This window comes from Gasterosteus aculeatus, chromosome 12, assembly GCF_964276395.1.
Source record: "Gasterosteus aculeatus chromosome 12, fGasAcu3.hap1.1, whole genome shotgun sequence".
Classification (NCBI taxonomy): Eukaryota; Metazoa; Chordata; class Actinopteri; order Perciformes; family Gasterosteidae; genus Gasterosteus; species Gasterosteus aculeatus.
This window is the reverse complement of record NC_135700.1, coordinates 20,735,732-20,753,641: the sequence shown is the minus strand read 5'-3', so window position 1 is coordinate 20,753,641 and position 17,910 is coordinate 20,735,732. Positions and strand designations below refer to the sequence as shown.

General features: G+C 44.7%; 1 protein-coding gene across 1 annotated transcript in view; it reads right to left on the bottom strand.

Annotated features, from left to right (window-relative positions):
• The window catches only part of adamts7 (a disintegrin-like and metallopeptidase (reprolysin type) with thrombospondin type 1 motif, 7), a 37,976-nt gene that overhangs the window by 16,746 nt on the left and 3,320 nt on the right, over positions 1-17,910 (bottom strand). The window contains exons 3-15 of the mRNA XM_040197078.2: positions 15,594-15,768; positions 14,749-14,948; positions 12,325-12,408; positions 11,592-11,716; positions 10,880-11,029; positions 9,845-9,988; positions 5,740-5,884; positions 2,730-2,822; positions 2,224-2,369; positions 1,668-1,837; positions 1,443-1,576; positions 353-473; positions 21-265 (exon numbers count right to left, since the gene is read on the bottom strand). Coding sequence (XP_040053012.2) covers positions 21-265; positions 353-473; positions 1,443-1,576; positions 1,668-1,837; positions 2,224-2,369; positions 2,730-2,822; positions 5,740-5,884; positions 9,845-9,988; positions 10,880-11,029; positions 11,592-11,716; positions 12,325-12,408; positions 14,749-14,948; positions 15,594-15,768 — 1,932 coding nt within the window. The remainder of the gene's footprint in view (positions 1-20; positions 266-352; positions 474-1,442; positions 1,577-1,667; positions 1,838-2,223; positions 2,370-2,729; positions 2,823-5,739; positions 5,885-9,844; positions 9,989-10,879; positions 11,030-11,591; positions 11,717-12,324; positions 12,409-14,748; positions 14,949-15,593; positions 15,769-17,910) is intronic.

Here is a 17,910-nt window from a genome sequence, read left to right as displayed (position 1 = left end):
ATAAAAGGTGATTGTCTGACCTGAATCCACAGTGGCTCCATAGTGGGCCCCGGGGACGTCAGGTTCTCCAGATGTCCCGTCCTCTTGTAGGTGAACACTGTCCCGGCTGCCTTGTACTCTCCGTTCCACTGGATCGTCCAGCCACCGTTCAGAAAGTACTTGTTGGGGTTATCGCTTCGTAGCGCCAAGAAATTCTCAGCTTCGGCCACTTCCTCGATGCGGATCTCCCAGGCAGCCTCGGGGATCAGTCCGATGTCCACGTAGCCTGAGAGGCATAGAAGGGACACACAGTTAAATAATCGTCGGGGATCCCAGACTTCTCACATCAAACGCAAGTTATTAAGAAACATACCAAGTCCTTCAGTCTCCTCGAATGTTCTCCTCACGGTTGTACAGGTAGATCCGTTACCGTGACACACGCCACAGCGGTCCACGACGGCACCGGAGTCGATCACATAGTCGCAGCCCAAGTTCTACACATACGGATGAAGATGAACTCGACAATCCATTATCTAGATCGATCTAACGACAAAGCTGACATGCGATAACCGGCATGATGCCGCTGGTAGGGGAGTATAAAAGACACATTTTCTGTCATAAGGACTTGATGAGCCTGGTGTGATCTGTTCATTCGTGCACGGAACACAACCCTGCCTCACCTCACCTGCCCAGATAAGACAGGAGATGTAAGCGGAAATCGAAGTAATCCCTCTTTTATTGTCCCTTGCCGTTTTAGGATTGTTGTGAGCTAAAGGTGCAATACTTGATTGAAAATAAGGAAAAGGTTAGTGCTACGAGATCATAATGAAATGAAATATTGCGGTCCAGACAGCTGCCAGCGGTGCTCACAGATCAAACACGGCTGTGCTAGCAGCGATAACCGGAGGAAGAACCGAGGAACCGAGGAACCATTCGTCAGGATTCTCAGCGCGCGGAGACGCCCGCGCTAACAAGCCAGCGTCGCCTGATGGGCAAGATGGACAAAGCACAGAGGAACTCGTACGGAAACAGTCAGAGGCTCAGCTTCCTGCTCAGGTAGATTTTACTCCCCTCGGTCCGTTTTGCCTCAATTTGTCTGATCAATTTGAGATATACTGAGCGTCTCAAAAAAAAAAAAAATCCAAATTGTTTTCCGGGTAAAAAAGGTGGGATCAATGTTGATTCCTAGCATAAATGTCACAAAATGTCATGAAGTCTCAGGCACAAAAGTCTGTATCGCCGTCCACGCAGTATCAAAAAACCACGTCTGCATCAGCGGCATCACTGGCATTTTGGCCCCCGGGTGAGATAACGGCCACCATGTCTTTCCATCAACAAGCCCATTCTCGCGCAGAATGTCAAATGCACGAGCCGGAGACGGCGTTTTAACATGCAGCATGGCCGGCGAGGCAGACGCACAGTTGTCAAACAATACGTGCAATAGTAGTTCACAGCGGTGATACCTTACAGACGCCGTTCACGCACACGTCTCTGCTCTTGTTGCCTTCGTGGCACGGCGTTCCGTCGGCGACGGCCTCCTGCAGCTTCTCGGAAAAGTCTTCATCCAGCGGACGGCAGTGCAGCTCACAGGGGCTGACTGAACAGAGTCATAAAACAACCGCAGCGGCCGCTTTAAACTCTCCCCGAAACGCCGTCTCTTGGGTCAAGGCGAAGTCTGCTCCGCTCACCTCTGTTGATGACGGCTTCCCACTCGTAGAACTTGCCCTTGTGCGGCACGGCGTTGAAGTGGCGGCACTGGAGGTCTCTGAAGGTGGGCAGGTCGCGAGGACACGCCGCGTTGTTGCAGATCTTGTACCTCCGTCTCTCTCCCAAACAATACTTCCCTCCGTGCTTGGGGCTGTTGGATCATCAAAGCATTTGTGATGGGAGTGAAGATCAGCGGCTTCATTCAATGCCCGTCTATTTATTCATTAAATGAAGATTATGTGATATCTATGTGTTTGCTTGTACCATCATCCTTATTGTTTGTGTTATACACGATGCCTAGTGTTTATCACTAGCAATCTATAGATAGATAAAACGTGTGAATTAAGTTGCTGCTTTTATCATTAAAACGTCAGTCATTATCGGACCACGTAGAGCCCAAAGAGGCCTCACCTCTCCTTGTTCTTACAAAGACACTAAACAAAGTAAAGCAAAATAAACTTTTACAATGGCTCTGTGTTTAAACTGTATTTACTGGATGTGTAAAAAAGGTATTTTTGGCGGAAGAGTGAAACTTACACCGGGTTCTCACAGTGTCTGTGGGCGCTCCGGACTCCGACGCCACACGTCCTGGAACAGGCCAACCACTCGCTCCACGCCGCCCAGCCGCCATCGACGCTCTCGGGCTCCGATCCGACGGCTACGCACTCGCCGCCGAAACACCACTGGTGAAAAACGGAAAAGCTTCTTTTGATAGAAGCTCGCTCACACACGGGAAGCTTCTTCTTGTTATCGTATTGACCACTGAGATAGAGACAGAGCACTTTGTATTCTGGTACGTTTTCTCTCTGTGATATTCATGAGAAACAAATTGTTTGTGTTTTTTTTCATTTCAGGGTAGTTTGTGTTTCTGCTGCTGTCTGGTTAAAGTTCAGGGTGCACAATAACAGCCAAGGCGTTGATGGCCATCATGTTTCTTGTTCTCTCAGTTGAAAACTGCAAATAGGAAAGACTAAAGCCCCTCGACAGCACGTTAACGATGCACGACCGATTCCTTCGACACGCTCAGGGAATGAAAGCCTCACCTTGTCGTCCCCACAACTGGTCCCGTCCACCGCGCCGTCCAGCTTTGAGTGGCAGGTTGCTCCCACCGTGCACCACAGAGTGCTGCACACGTCCTACGGAAGCAACGAGGGATTTGAGTCTTGCTGCCACGACGCCTTTAGCTTGTGTAAAACAAAAGAACGTATGAACACAATGGATTTACAGAGCGTTCTGCTGTGCTGCTGAAGAAGTTTCTCATAGAGGATATAATAATAATAATAATAACTTTCTTTCCAGTTTGCATTTGGTCCAATTGTTTGTGTTTTAAGATTCAAACCTTTTAAATACAAAAATGCACATGTGAGCAATATTTAGCTTATTTCCCCATCAAAGATCTCTAACTGTCTGACTTATGACATCCAAAAGAAAGATACAGGTGACGTCATCATAATCCTTCTGTGTCTCTGAAAAAACAAAAAGCATTAGAGAAGCTTCAACAACCCTTTTTACCAAGGACACAAAACGAGGCGAACGGACTGAGAATCCATCCAGGGAGCTTTGGGAAGAAAAAAAACATACTTTCGTTCATACCTTCATACCTTCACTTTTATGTTCAAAGCAAAATAATCAGAACAGCAGCAGCGACTTATTGAGAATTCACATTTGTGTGATTCGAGGACAGAGAGACAAGTTGCTCCGTTTCATTTCTGTACGAGAGAAAATTCATTATTTCTGTGACGTTTTATCGTATGAACCATTTCGGTTCATCGAGTTTCCAACACACTTTTATGTTGAAAAGAAACGAAACCCAGCAGATCAATTTCTTCCAGCTGCAGCAGAGACACGGGGCAGCAAAGGTGCTGCCAGGAGCTTTTAATATGTACATAATCCTCATTAAAGTAAGCGTTGTCAATTCCTGAACTCTGGCTTGTGTTCTGCGCAGTAAAGTAAAGCTTGTTAAAAAGGCAAGACTCATATTCACTTATAGATAATTCATGTGTAGAATGAGTGGAAGAATTAAATGAGGGACGGAACTCTGCACTCGTGGATTCTATTTTATTTTCAATTGAAAGAGGGTTCAATGGGAAGGCATCTCTGACATGTGCCGTTCTTTTGTTATTAAATGTGTTGGCTTTGTTTTGCATTATAATCCGAGGGGAAATGAAAGTTAGGAGAGTGATAAGCTTGTGTGCTGTGACGTATAATTGACAGATTTAAAATCAAATTGTTCCCATTTGAGTCGCCTGCTAAAAAGTGCTGCGTGACTGCGATCTACAGGGACGCATGGCCGCAGTATTAGAAATAGACTGATGTTAACTCATGTAAGCCAAAACGGATGATTCGATTTTTATATTAAATCAAGAAGAAATTCCATGTTGTAAATCTGTATGCATCCACGGTTGTTTTTCTATCCCGCGAGATGCTTGCCGGCAATCCTATAAATATATAGAAACACTATGCGGTTACTTTGAGGGATTGGTGGGAAAATGCAGGTTGGGGGTCTCCTGCAGTCTGTCATTTTGCCATTCCTGCTGTTCAGGCATGATGTGCGGCGCATAAATCATTCAGATCAGCCTCCAGCAGTAATACACAGGAGTCCTACCAACCTTTGAGCCTGACAGCTTAAAAGGCTCACAGGATTTATGTCTAATCTGGAATACATCTACTGAAACACACAAAGTGTCTTGTCAAAATGCTTAAATTGCCTAGTGGATTCTTCCGCAGTGAGTTTGGACTTTGTTTGTCATCGACTTGTTAAGCTTTGCATAATTTCAACTGGTCCCTCTTATTTCCCCATGTGACCCATTTCACCCCGACCAGCTCGACTACAGAGCGACTGTCATGAATCAAGGCTTGATGAATGCAGAGTGCGCGGCAGTGGGCGGTAAGAAACACACACACACGGCGCCCTTCAGGCTCCAGAGCGCTCCCTCAGACCCCCCCCCCCCCCCCTCGTTAGATGGTTGCATAGCTTCTGAAGTCTCCTCCTCCTCATTGATGGATTATAGAAGGTGTTTGAACTCATTAGACGACCAATTCTTTGTTGAGAAGGCCTTTTCTGGACTCCATTGAAGTGACTTTAAGTCCACTCACTCTACGATTGTAAGATGAGAATCTATTTGTCAAGTATTGATAATGACCACATGGTGCAGCACAGTGCACAGCAGGTCCATTCAGAATGTAATATATTCTTTTCTTTGGTGTTTCTACTGGAATATGGCTGCATGCGTGGTACATTCTAATGAGCCTGCAGGTGATATAGGAAAAGGAGCCAAACCTGGAAGGACTTTTCGTCACATGTTTTCTGATTAAGGCAACTCTCAGAAATACCCAAATGTGTGTGCACTACGGCAGAGAGTTTCATGCAATGTTCCCTTAAAATAAACCGTGCTGTGGACACAGAAGATTAAACGATAGTAACGTGGAGTTTACTGCAGCCATGTGCCCTGATTTCCTATGTAATAATAAAATAAGTCGATAACTTAGGAACTTTTCCCAGTAACTCTTGATTCCTTCTTCAGTTTATCTTACTTTGTGCCTTGTGACAGAAATAATTCTGATTATTATTAGTTGTGCTCCAAGTTATTTCCCCTTTAATTGAACATCAGTTAATTAGATAACAAAGCACGTACTGTTCATGTGCTTTTTGTAGTAATGATTCAGATACGACGTTCAATCAATCAGAAAGAATGTATACGGCTGCTGTTGTTGTGAAGAATGTGATGCAATAATTAGATGTTTTCTACAGCTGACGCTGTGCTGAACACACAAAAGGATCAGGGAAGAATGCAGTAGGCAGACAGCATAAAGGGAGATGTTTCTATGGGAGCTGTAAAGTACAAGGACTGGTCAAAGCAAACAGTCTTTGCAAGGAAATGTGGGACGGGGACGACCCCACAGTGCAGTGCAACAAGTACACACAACACATAGGAGGAGTACAAAAACGGGCGACAGAGAAAAGCAGAGGAACGAAAGAATGTGAACACAGGAGCCGCCCCATTGTTCCCACAATACTTTGCATGGGTTCATTTTGAGATAATTGAGCCTTACGTCCATGTCATCGCACAGCACGGAGCCGGATCCATACTGCAGCCGGCACTGATGTGCAGAGCTGTACAGAACCCCGGGGAGCACCGAGTCCGGCTGCAGCTTCCCTTTGACCGGCGCGTCGTCCAGGCACCAGCCCCAGCCGCGACTAGCAGGGGACGACCAACACAGAATGAGAATGCTTTAGAAATGCCTCTTTGTTACAAACAATCTTTCTTCCACATGATGTCAAAATGAACACTTTCTTTCTAGTTCCAAACTACCAATTTACACCAAATTATTTCATTAATCTTCTTTCTAAATGGTTGCGAGGTCACTGCATGTATACAAATTAAGTAAAAAATAAAAAAAATAATAAAATCAGGATTAATTATCTGAAGCCAAAGTCCCTTCATAATGTCATCTGCGTGTGCACGAACACTGCTTTTTCATTACAGGTATTACAACGTCGTACTCGTGGATTTGTCAGCTGAGCAACCTGACCGGAATATTATTGTTTAACTGGGCTGAAATCTGAAATTCGCTCCCGTATGGATTCCCTGTAAAAGCATTTGATGCACAATAAAGGATTTTCCATAAGTCAATAAATTGGTCAGATTGAGTGAGCAGATTCTGCCTTAAACACGAACGCAGCGCTTATCAGGCGGACGCAACAGGCCGGAGTGGCAGTTTTCTGCTCTATCGATCACATGAATGATTGCACACATGAGATCAATGGTGCTTGTTTGCTTCAGCAGAAGCAATGAAGTTCAATCGAAAGGAGGATTGCGATCGGTCCAATTGAAACGTGCAGATTAAAAACTAATTCAAACTTAAATATGTGTATTTAATAAAAAATAAAAGGTAATCTTTAAAGTACAGGCAATGCCTTTAATTAAAACAATCTTTTGCCCTCCTTTAAAAACTCCATACGAACAATAGTCTCTAATCTGCTTCTTCGGTTGTCGTTTTATACTTTCAACATATTGTGATGTTGAAATGTTGGGACCCTGTTATTGATGTCTTGTCAACTCGGGAGCCTCTAGATTCCTTTTCAGCCAGGTCGTCTTTATGAATTGACTGTTTTTTTTTAAAATTTACTTTAAAACGACGACGGTTCGACCACCGCGGTCTTCGACTTCTGTGACACGCGCCACGGGAGGAAAAAAACGCATCATTACCACTTTTTAAATGACTCCCAGAGAGAAGAAGGCCCAGCAAAGGACATCGCTTGAAGGTTTGTTGTGTGTCTCCCATTAGCATCGGCAATTACACTTAACTCTGTCACGATAACGAGTATTCCGTTCAGATATTTGATTTAAATTCTAGCTGAGGGTTGGTAATGGTCTTGGTGGGCGGAGGGGGGGGGCATTGGTGGTATGCCTGAAGGGCCCTTCTTACCAAATTGGTGATTCTTCACCACAACCTTCAGTGAGGAGGTTCTTAGTGTTTGTTGAAAAGTTACACGAATGAGCTCCCCGTCACTTACTTTCCATCCATTTAATGCTTGCAGTGCAGGTTTCCTATCAATGCAGTTCTGAGAAAAACAGTCTATACATCAATTCCAATGTCGGGTCAGGTTGCTGTGCAACGTGCTACAAACGCTTCACTGTAATTCTTTGATTTTTTTCCTTTTCATCAGAGCTTCTTTTATTGAAAACAACTGGCTGCTGCGACTGAAAGAAACGGCCGACTGAGTGACGAGAAGGAACTAAAACACTTGAGCTGCATTCATTCATTTACAAAATAGAAAAAAAGTATAAAATAAACCCCCTGCGTAGTCTTTTTAGCCTTTCCCTTTAAATAACTCCTCCTGTTGCCTGTGTTACCTGCATGAACTGTATTCTGTTCATTTATTTATCGTTATCTGTACATCTTTTGCACAAATGACACAAATAAATGACTAATTGGCTGTTTTGCATGCAGGGATTTTGCTGCAGTGGTGTACAACTCACCTGCTGAGCTGACGATTAATAAGTGCACATAAATTATGTAGCCTCGTATTGTGCTTTGCTGTATTTTATGGTGCGTTGTGTTTATCTGCGGTTCTCACACACACGCAGCTCAGGAGTCGCTCTGACTCAATATCTCAGTATAGCTGATAAAACACATTTTGATATCTTTTAGATCGGGACATCGAGTTAATAAATATAGGATTTTTAAACTTTAAACAGCAGGTCCTTTGTGAAGAATACATGTTCTTTAATATTGAAAAAAACTCTTGTGAGAAAATGAGTTTAGTCAATAAATAATGTTGTACTCATAAGTTAAATAAATAATAAAATAATAATATAAAGAACAGTAGGCACAAATCTGATATGACCTCACGCCTCCTGTTGAACAGCAGCAATTAAAATGTTCTCCATCAGTGCCTCCAGAACGAAACGCAGCTCAGAGGTCAAATTAGGTTCAACCGCCGGTTAAACTGAGCGTTCCTGGAACGTTTATCTCAATAAACAAAATACTTCCCGAAATTAATTACAATTCAGAAATTTGATGCGATAACATTTGCCGTTATGTGCGAGGCGTCTCCGTGCTCTGTTCCTCGAAGCAGCAATAAAGTGAACATGAGAGTCTTTTGCCGCTTAGCCTCCGGCGGCTTTCATCAATTGAAAGAGGGGGGGGGGCGCAGAGGGGGGGGGGGGGGGGGGCTCTGTTTATGAGCGGTCAATCTTTGCGATAACATCTGAACCACTCAGCCCATCGTGACCCTTCACATTCCTCATTGAGTGACACCTACGGAGCAAACCTGCGAAAGCTCGGGGACGGAGCCAAACACAATAGGAGCCTTGTCCCGCTGTCCACCAAAGAGACAAGAACAGAGGGAAACGTGGGGGACGCTGGAGCGCAAACGATTACTGCAGCTTTAGTAAAGCTCGATGTGGCTTGCTGGCGATCAAAAGATGTGGACGCGCCAGTTGGGAGGGGAGGGGGGGGGGGCTTTATATTTGAGCTGTGTCCCACACGGAAAGAAAAAAATGCTTTGTATTCTAAGTGTGTTTCAAGAGGAGCGTTTTCTCTCTCCAGGATTACAATCACAGCTTTAGAGCACATCTGTCTCACGGGGGGGGGGACGGTCCTGCGTTGGACCAGACGTCCGCCCGGAGCTCCTTCCTGCACGCCGTTCCGTAGGCAATTATAGGAAATATATATGTGAAACGTTATCATTGAGGCCGAGGATTTTGCAGTTTGAGTTTAATTTGAAAAGAAAAGTCAGTAAAAAGCCTCGGGGATCACCTGCGGGGAACGAGAATTACTGCTCAAAATGGAAAAGCAATTGATTAGTCGACCAAACACTACTTAAAACCAGTCCAATTAAAACTTTACTAATGCACAGATACAATCTGTGTTTCATAATTGTCCTTTTAAGTACTTGTCTCCTTTTTAATTACCAAAAGCCAGACACACAAACACATAAACCAGCGGCCTTTGAGAATCCACCTCCCACCGGACTAAAAAGGGCTTCTTTTCCTTTTTTATATGTGGAGTCAAGAAGCCAACGTGCTGTCGAGCAGCCAAACACCCACCGGATGAATTCCAGATGCTCGCAGCTGAAGACCCGAGTATCGTGTGTAACAATAAACCGTATATTCAACACCAGTTTTTGTGAGGAAAGACAGTGTACTGAAAGCAAAGCGCTCAAATGCAGAGCTGGAGAAACGTGGGGTTTAACAAACTCACTGCAGCCCGGTGCTGTTTAAGAGATGTGTGTGTGCGTGTGTGCGTGTGTGTGTGTGTGTGTGTGTGAGCGCGTACTCATCATCAGTAACCCAGCAGCAGGAACTGTGTGTCTTCCTGTGTATTTATTAGACAAGTTAAACGCCACACTGCCCTCGGGTCAGGATGCGGAGAGAGAGCGGCTGCTTTGTAGACACCACGACTGGAGGCGGATGAGTCACGTTACAGCTTCAAGTTACCTCGCATAACAATTTATTTTGTGCGACCTGGTCAAATGTCATCCATCAGTGAGAATAAAGAACTGTGAAGGATGTTGATCAGAAGAGGGATAATCAACCCTGCCCGGGGGTACTAAATAAAAGAAAGCCCTAACACCGCAACACGGTGTGCATTTATTAACTTATGATAATTTATTTATTAACTGTTGATGCACAGAATGCGCGGCACTCACTCGAGGAAGCGGGTGATGTACTGGCGACTGCAGCGGGACCACCTGGGCAGGGAGGTGCCGTACAGGAGCTGTGGAGACATGACGAAAGGTCGTTTCCCAATTGGTTCACAGTCATTACCGTTGCCATCATGCTGAATCCCAAAGCTGTGACATAAAAGCACATCCCCACAGAGAGGGCGGTTAAAAGGGAGCGGGCACACAACAGCAAACAAGAACGTCAAGGTAAAAGTCACAACCAGCAGATACATGCATCCGTCTATCGAGTGGAACACTGTACATCAACACATCTATATATTTTGCTTAAATGTTGGATTGACATTCTGCTTTTCTCCCCAGACTAATAAAACAAATCCATTATCTACTCATGTCTGGGACGAATAAACGCACTCAGGGGGAGCTGCCTATGGTACACAAGTCATTTTAATGACTATCAAATGCACACTGCTGACACTGGTTGAAGACGAGGTAAGTCTGCAGAGAATCGGCCCATAATGTAGAATTGATAAATGGATCAATCGCCTAAAAAAAGTTGTGAACGCTCAAAATACAGAGAACATATTATTATTATTATATCGAATTTACTTTTAGAATTTTTTGAATCAGGGTTGTTCATGAATCTAAGCCGATAGTTTAGTTGATAATTGACTGAAAGGAAAATCTTCAAGGCTCTACAATCACCGCAGTGAAAGAAAAGGAACATTTTGCTCAAAGAAAAGTCTCATCGTTTGTAACGAATAGACAAGAGACCACGAATGAATGTGTCCCAATCGTCACTGTATGAACCAACCCTTATAATTGTCTCAGATTGTTTTGAAGATTGCTGACCTTTTATTTCAGTATTTTTCTCACTTTGACAGCCACATAAAAAGTCCAAAAATGGCATCTGCCTGTCTTCCCACACAGACGTCATAGATGGTTGTATAAAGGGAGGCTAAGAAGTGTTCTCAGCTAACTATACTAATAATATACATATATTTGAATGGAACTGAGTGTAATTAAATACGCTGAATAAACTTAAACACAGTGAAACCTTACTTGTGTCCCAGCTCGTGAGCGACGGTGAAGGCCAACGGGAGGCCGGTGTCCTCGCTGATGCTGCAGCTGCGATGCGACTGACACATCCCGGCCACGTGGGACAGACCCAGCGTCGCACACGGCGCGTTCACCGCCGCACAGATGTCCTTCCTGGGAAAAGGGTGGTCACATTATGCTCGATTCAGAGGGAAACATGCGAGACACAGAACGGACACTACAGGTTTTTTCCTTCTCTCCTGCAAAATGACAGGAGGCCAGCCAGTAAACAAACATGCATTATATGTATCATATATACATTAATAAACTCATCTTTCCTTTAAACGGATCTCTCCCGTGCATACTTTCTACAAACAAGCGCTAATAGTACTCTTATACTTTGAATATACTCTGGTACCTTATTGACAAACATCCCGTCCTTTGGAAGAAGAAAATGGCGTTTATTAAAGTTGTTATATCTCGTCCTTCACTACGCTTGGCAATTCAAACCGTGATGCTTTTTAAAATGGTTTAAAGGATACAAGAGCATTGCTGTAAACTACATGCATGACTGAATGTATTACACCGTTTATTTATTGAGTCATTTGGGGTTTGACTCGGTCACCTGCACTGTTAACTACATCTAACTAGAACCCCTTCAATCGGTAAATCAATGACTCCGGACTCCCTTGGCGAAGTGATTATGTGCGGACGGATAAATTGGGTTTTTATTGACCTGGTGAGCAGAACTGCCACGTCGTGGTGCAGCGGCTGTTCCTCTCCTTTCATGTTGAGCTTCTTCTGCCACTTGCAGAAGCTGTTCAGGCTGTTGTCAGCGTGGTGTGTAATCTTTAAGTCCTCCTGTTGTCCACACGTCGGGGTGGGGGGGGAGAGCATCGGCTAAAACACATTCCACTAGCAGCTCACGTGCCTTAAGTTTCTATTCAATGGGATGTTTACGGCGCACAGCGAAGGGAAACATTCAATCTCCCTTTGACGGAAAATGCTGTGTTTCATCCAAGCTTTCCGGCCTTCAATGCGGCTTTAATAACAGTCCGTCATACAGTACGTGCTGTATTGTATTTGTGAATTTGGGAACATGATTTATCAGGATAACTAAAGATACACACAATATCAGGAAACATTTACTTTCTATCTGATAAGTAGAAATGCTGCAAACGATGTAAAAGCAGAACATATTTCAGCTAGAATAACCTTAGTTGACTCTAATATTAATATGATTTGGCAAACAAAGGCCCGTGTGTATATTCCTAAAATACCTGCTGGTATTGTGGATAAATCGATGATAGAAAGTCAAAGCGCTGCTAGGCATGTTGTCGGGTTAATAGTGCACTAATTCACATTCTGCTCAGAATGCCTTTAAGGGATTAATCCTGCTCCCTGTAGTTCTTTTTAATTTTCTAGTTTTTTGTACATTTCATTTCATCAAAAAACAAACACGTTTTAACCTCCTCCTGCTCCAGTAGGATGAGCCGAACAACAACAATGTTGATTGCGTTCCCAATACTGGCGTCTCGGAACAGACCGGCCACCTGAAAAGAATAACAAAACCGCATCAAGCATTGGTACCTCACATGATTCCTCCCCAGCCTGACACCAGCGTCACGTAATCCTAATGAGACACTTCATTCTGCAATTATTTTGTCATGTATTATTATTGTCGGATAATTAGCTGCACATCATTTTCAGCGCTTTGCTGTATTCAATTTCACTTGTTCTTACCAAGTGTTGAGCATCCAAAAGCAAATGCCAACGCGTTCTGCAAATAACCTTTCAGTCCCCCCTCTTAACCCTGGAGTGGACGCTTTACTCGGATGGTTTTCACACTGAGGAATTGCACCTAAAATCTTTGTTTTGACCGCGGCTCGAGGTCTTGAGGCGAGGCGGCGCGTCACAGCTCCGCTCGTTTAAGGGCCGGAGGCAGCGAGGGTTTAATAACCGGAGAGAACGGGATCACGGTCACGGAACGGTGGAATTAGAAGTGACAACGGGGGGGGGGGGGAAACGGTCAGAGGTGAAAGTAACTCGCGCGTAAACACGGCAACAGCCTGCTCGCCGCACACGTCAAGTCAATAGAGGGACATCAACATCGCACCTTAAAAAGACCTCGTTGTACACTGCAGGAGATGTTTGTCAGATGCGAGATCTGCAAATGTAAACACCGCAGGAATGCATGGACAGGAAGAACCTTAAACTCAAACTCCAACACACATTTAGGATTTTCACCGTGACGGATTTAGTCCACGCTAGAGAAATATCATTATTACAGTAGCAATGTTACAGGTATATTGTAATATACTATAATACTAAGATTTCAACACAATAAACGCCTCATTCAATGCAAGAATCAAAACTCTTTCACGGTGTCTGCTGACATGGTGCTTAAGTTTGAGGAGCTCAAATATGCATTTGAGAAACGGCCACAGATGCAGCGCGGAAGGAGAGAGCACCTTAGTCTGCAAATAACAACCCACAGTTTTTAGCCGGTGTTCTTTTTGTCGGGTGAGAATGTATTCTGTCCGAGCGACGCCCTGCAGACGGAGCAGCATTGACTCACATAAAAGAGATAAACATCGAAATGTTTCGTCTCCCGTGGCCCAGTCACACACATCTCATTGCTGAATCAACATGAATTTGTCTATTATTTCTCCATGGTTTATCTGCTGAACGAAAATAGAGCTGCAGCTATTTAAAGCGTACAGATAATAACCCTGTGAAAGGAAGTCGGGAGCTATTTTTGTGGAAGGGCTTTTCTTGCGGAGGTTGATCGTCCCGGCTCTTACATGCGTGTTAAGCACACGGTGCCAACGGTGCACAGCAACAACAAGACGGCGTCAGTGGGGAGACAACGGAGCGCGCCGGTGGCCGAGGAACACGAAGCTATAGCTTTGCTGTTTGGAGGTTGAGAGAAGGTTGCGTCGCTTGATCCAGTGCGAGATTGTTTTCACGAAACCGATTCATTCAGAGCTTTAAGAGTTCAAAGCTGGAGTCTTGCGGCAGAGGATGTGAGGGATGATGGCCACTTCCTGTGTGTGTTATTGTGCGTTAAGCCCGTTGATCCGCAGGCTCCTCCGTCAGCGAATCCCCTCTCCCGATACTCTGATGCTTCTTTTTGTAGCTGCGTTGAGACCAGACTGGCTCTATTTTTGGAGAGACACCTCTTCTGCGCTTATCCGTGACGGACGAGGAGTCAGATTGCTTAACGCCGAACCAGGTGTCAGTAATGGCGTTGATAGTGAGAGGCTAAAGGAGAGGACTGTAATCCAGCCATTGTGTCGCCTGATACAATTTAATCCAAACGAGATTCAACAGGTTATTTCCATTATTGGGACTGCGGTTCCCAAAAAGATTATTTAATCCTGGTACAAAACTAAAATGTTGTCCAAACCGTCACATTCATTCCTGCTTTCTGTTCATCATCTGACATGGAATAACGTGGTTGTTAGTGCGGATCCCCTTCTTTTTGTCTTCGTCAACGAGGATTTCTGTACTCAATTCGCTTTTCTGCTTATTTGAATGATTAATGACTTTTCAGCACACTTTCTTTTCTCAAAAATAGGACAATTAATTCAACTAATAAAATGATCTCGCACGATCCTATTTGAGCTATTTAACTTCCTCAATTTAGAACAGATCTCAACCGTGAGTCAAGCTGCACTGCGACGAGCTCACTAGGTCACCGTGGAAATATGCTGTTGTGCGCGTAAACTACGGCACAGGAACACACGCGTCGGGTTGAGTGAGAATAGAGAAAACAACCACGTGCTGAAGGTACGCTGACTGTGTGCTGGCCGGGAAGTGAAATGGGTTTTTACATTTTTGATGAACCCGTGGTTTTGATGCACGGAAACGTTAATGTTGCAGCAGCTTACGATGTTCATGACGGCCAGGACGTAACTTTCCACAGCTTTGCTCCCGTGATGCTCCACCATCTTGTGGTCGGCCACCACCAGCGTCTCCACCCACTTCTCCTTGCTGACGGAGCGCTGGCGGATTCTCCTGCGTCTTCTTTGCTGCCGGTGCTCCCACCGCTCCCTCTGCCTCTCCGTGTCCAACGAGCCTTGATGGGAGTCTGGAGACAAAAGGCAGAAACGGAGCGTAACAGCTGGTGAGTAACGGCACCAAACACGGCTTTTAACGCGTGTACGCCGGGTTGTCCAGAAAAAAAAAAACCTGCCAACTCCCATGGAGTTATTCTATCCGTCCTTATTAATTAATCAATACTTCCTTTTTCAAGAATGAACAAGTTGAAACCACATTTTGTGTACAATAAGTTATGAAATATTCTGCATAAAACCACCTACAAAATTGACACGCTGTAATTGTCTGCAGCTTTAAGATATTTCTCAGACGTTGTTTGTCTATTTCTATCTGTGATCAGTGACTTTCACCTAAAAAACAACAACAACAACTGTATTCATCTGGTACCTGAGCAATGCTGGATCTCACGCATGCACACACGCACACTGCTGCAGCATTGACGTCAGAGAGAAAGACGTTCTTCACTTTTAGGGATTTATGAGCACAATTTCTATTCAGGGGCTTAAATGACTTTGTTACATTTTCGAGAGGAGCAACAAAACGTGTTCATTGTGAGCAGCAGGTTCTCTGGTGGATTCTTTACGTCGGACCGGATTCTAGGAGTCATTTTCAACGAATGAACAACAAACTTGAATGGACACGTCTGTGTGTGTGTGTGTGTGTGTGTGAGACGTACTCGTGATTCCGCAGGTGCCGTTGTTCCCCGGGACGGGCCGTGCGGCCGGACTGCGGGGGGGAGGGGCCGCGTGGCGTTTGTAGACGGCGTGGGCCTGCGGCGCCGACGTGTCCTCGCTGGACCTCTCCAAGGGGCGAATGAAGAACTCTTCATGGGACAAGCTAAACAGTCCTGTCTGATGACAAAGAGTGGGTCAGCGGCCCTCGTCTCCTTTTAAACAATACACGGAATATTTAGTCTTTAGAAGCTAAAGTGAAAGTACGACCCTTGGAGCTCACGCAACGGATTCTCCTCCAGCACACAAAAATAAAACTGGAAAGCTTCCAGTGAAACGGTACAAACCACCTGATGTCTCAAATGTGCTGCAGGCATCCGGGGGCGCTGATAACGGAAAAAGGTCAAATGTCACGTGAAGTACCGCCCGAAACCACATTGGCACGGTGCCCAAACAAAGTTCCGGTAGCACCAGTCATTATTTCTGGCCTCATATTTAAATCCGCTCCACCTTCTGCTCCCATGATTCAGCTTCAGTGGCTCTGACAGACAGACGGTACAGTAACACATGTGGGGGAAACGCTTGGCGGCTGTGTCTCAATGTGCAGTTCTTACGCTCGCTATCGGTGGTGCAGAATGTAGCGCAGGAGTCAGCGAGCTCACAAGAGCAGCCAGCTCCCAGTTCAGTCCACGCCGCTTCAAATTAACTACTTCACTGTCACACAAAGGAAGGAGCCACTTCACGTTCATTTTGTCGTTTCTTTCGAAACTAGTTTGATATGATGGCATTTTATTATTCTTTCTTACAGTATATTAACGCTGCTAATGTTAATAATACTGCTAATAAAGAGCCTTTTAGTATATTCAGTTAATTCAATTGAAATACTGTCTACCACAGATATAAATACTTCCTTTCATATTTAATTATCTTCATATTCTAGCCCTAAATGTTAACTAGCACTATGTAATCACAATGCAGTAACGTATTAAGAACTTCGACTGAGCCGTGGAGACGCCTTTCTGTTATGTGGCCCTCTGCTGTGTAAATATGTGTCATCCTGTTTGTTCGCCCGGAAACATTCACTTCACCAGGGACTCTGTTATTGCCCCTTTAGTCTGACACAATCCTGCAGAAGCAGTTTCACCAACACAATTTCGGAGATATCTATTTGAAATTTGGAGTTCAGCTCATGCTTTCATTCAATGTCCAGACAGAGACCAACGATGCGAGCAGTTCATCTAAAAAATAAATATAGTGCATTAGCGTGTCTTACTGTGCCAAAGGGCTTCTGGTGGATTACCCTCAGTGGATTCCTAACCTCCTCAGCAATCAGTCACAGGGGGGGGGGCAGGACGGGAGGTGCTGCTCCACGGAGTGCAGACCAAATAATCCACAGGCCGGAGCGTGTCATCGCTTCCTTATAGTGCGTCCTTAATCCAATGACTCGCGCTCCCACCGCAGTGTAACAGTAGAACAATACGAGTTTTGGAATTGTTTGAATATTTATGGTCGACTTGTTCCGGGACGCAGGTCTAAAACGGGCGAAACGCTCATTCAATGCCGTCCGCTCTGATACAATAAAATGACCCCACTTACCCTTGTGAAAAAGAAACTCATAATGCAAACTCATTATGACTTCAAAAAAAAGGTAAAAGCAGATGGAGAAAGCTTCAGCTTTAGAAAATGTAACACACACTTTTCAACAAGAAGCGAAAAAAAACATGCAACTATCTTTTAAAAAAGGCTCCAGCAGGACAGAACTAGGACACTGTATTCCTCCTCCAACGTGATGCAGTTTACATCTACATCTGTCCAGAGCTTCATCATTTCCATCCGGGGTCATAACTGTCCACTGATGTCGACCTGGCTTTCATCTAGCGGATCATCATTCGACGTGAACCAGACTGAAGCCAAAAAGCCCCAAAAATCAAAACAAGCATGGAGCGAAGGTGCCTGCAGCACGGAGCTGGCAGAGCACCGCCAACGCGTAAACTACGTGTCTGCTGATCTTTATGGGCTGCATAAAAAGAAACATTCAGAAAATGAAGGTCTGCAAAGGATAAACAATTACACGTCGCCAGGCCTTTGAAGACAATGTTTGTGTGAAATAACGTTTGGTCTTTAGCAAAAACCAGGATATAAACCATGCAGGGATTGAAATACCTTGCCAGAGTTACATGTATATGCCTTTTCCAGGTTTAGGGCAGATGAAGCTCTTACATGAAGCGAGCGTGGGCTCTAAACAACATGAATGCATGTGTCGTGTCGGAGGAGGTGGTGCAGATGGTTGCTGCTGGATGATTGCATCCCTGCAGCTGCTCC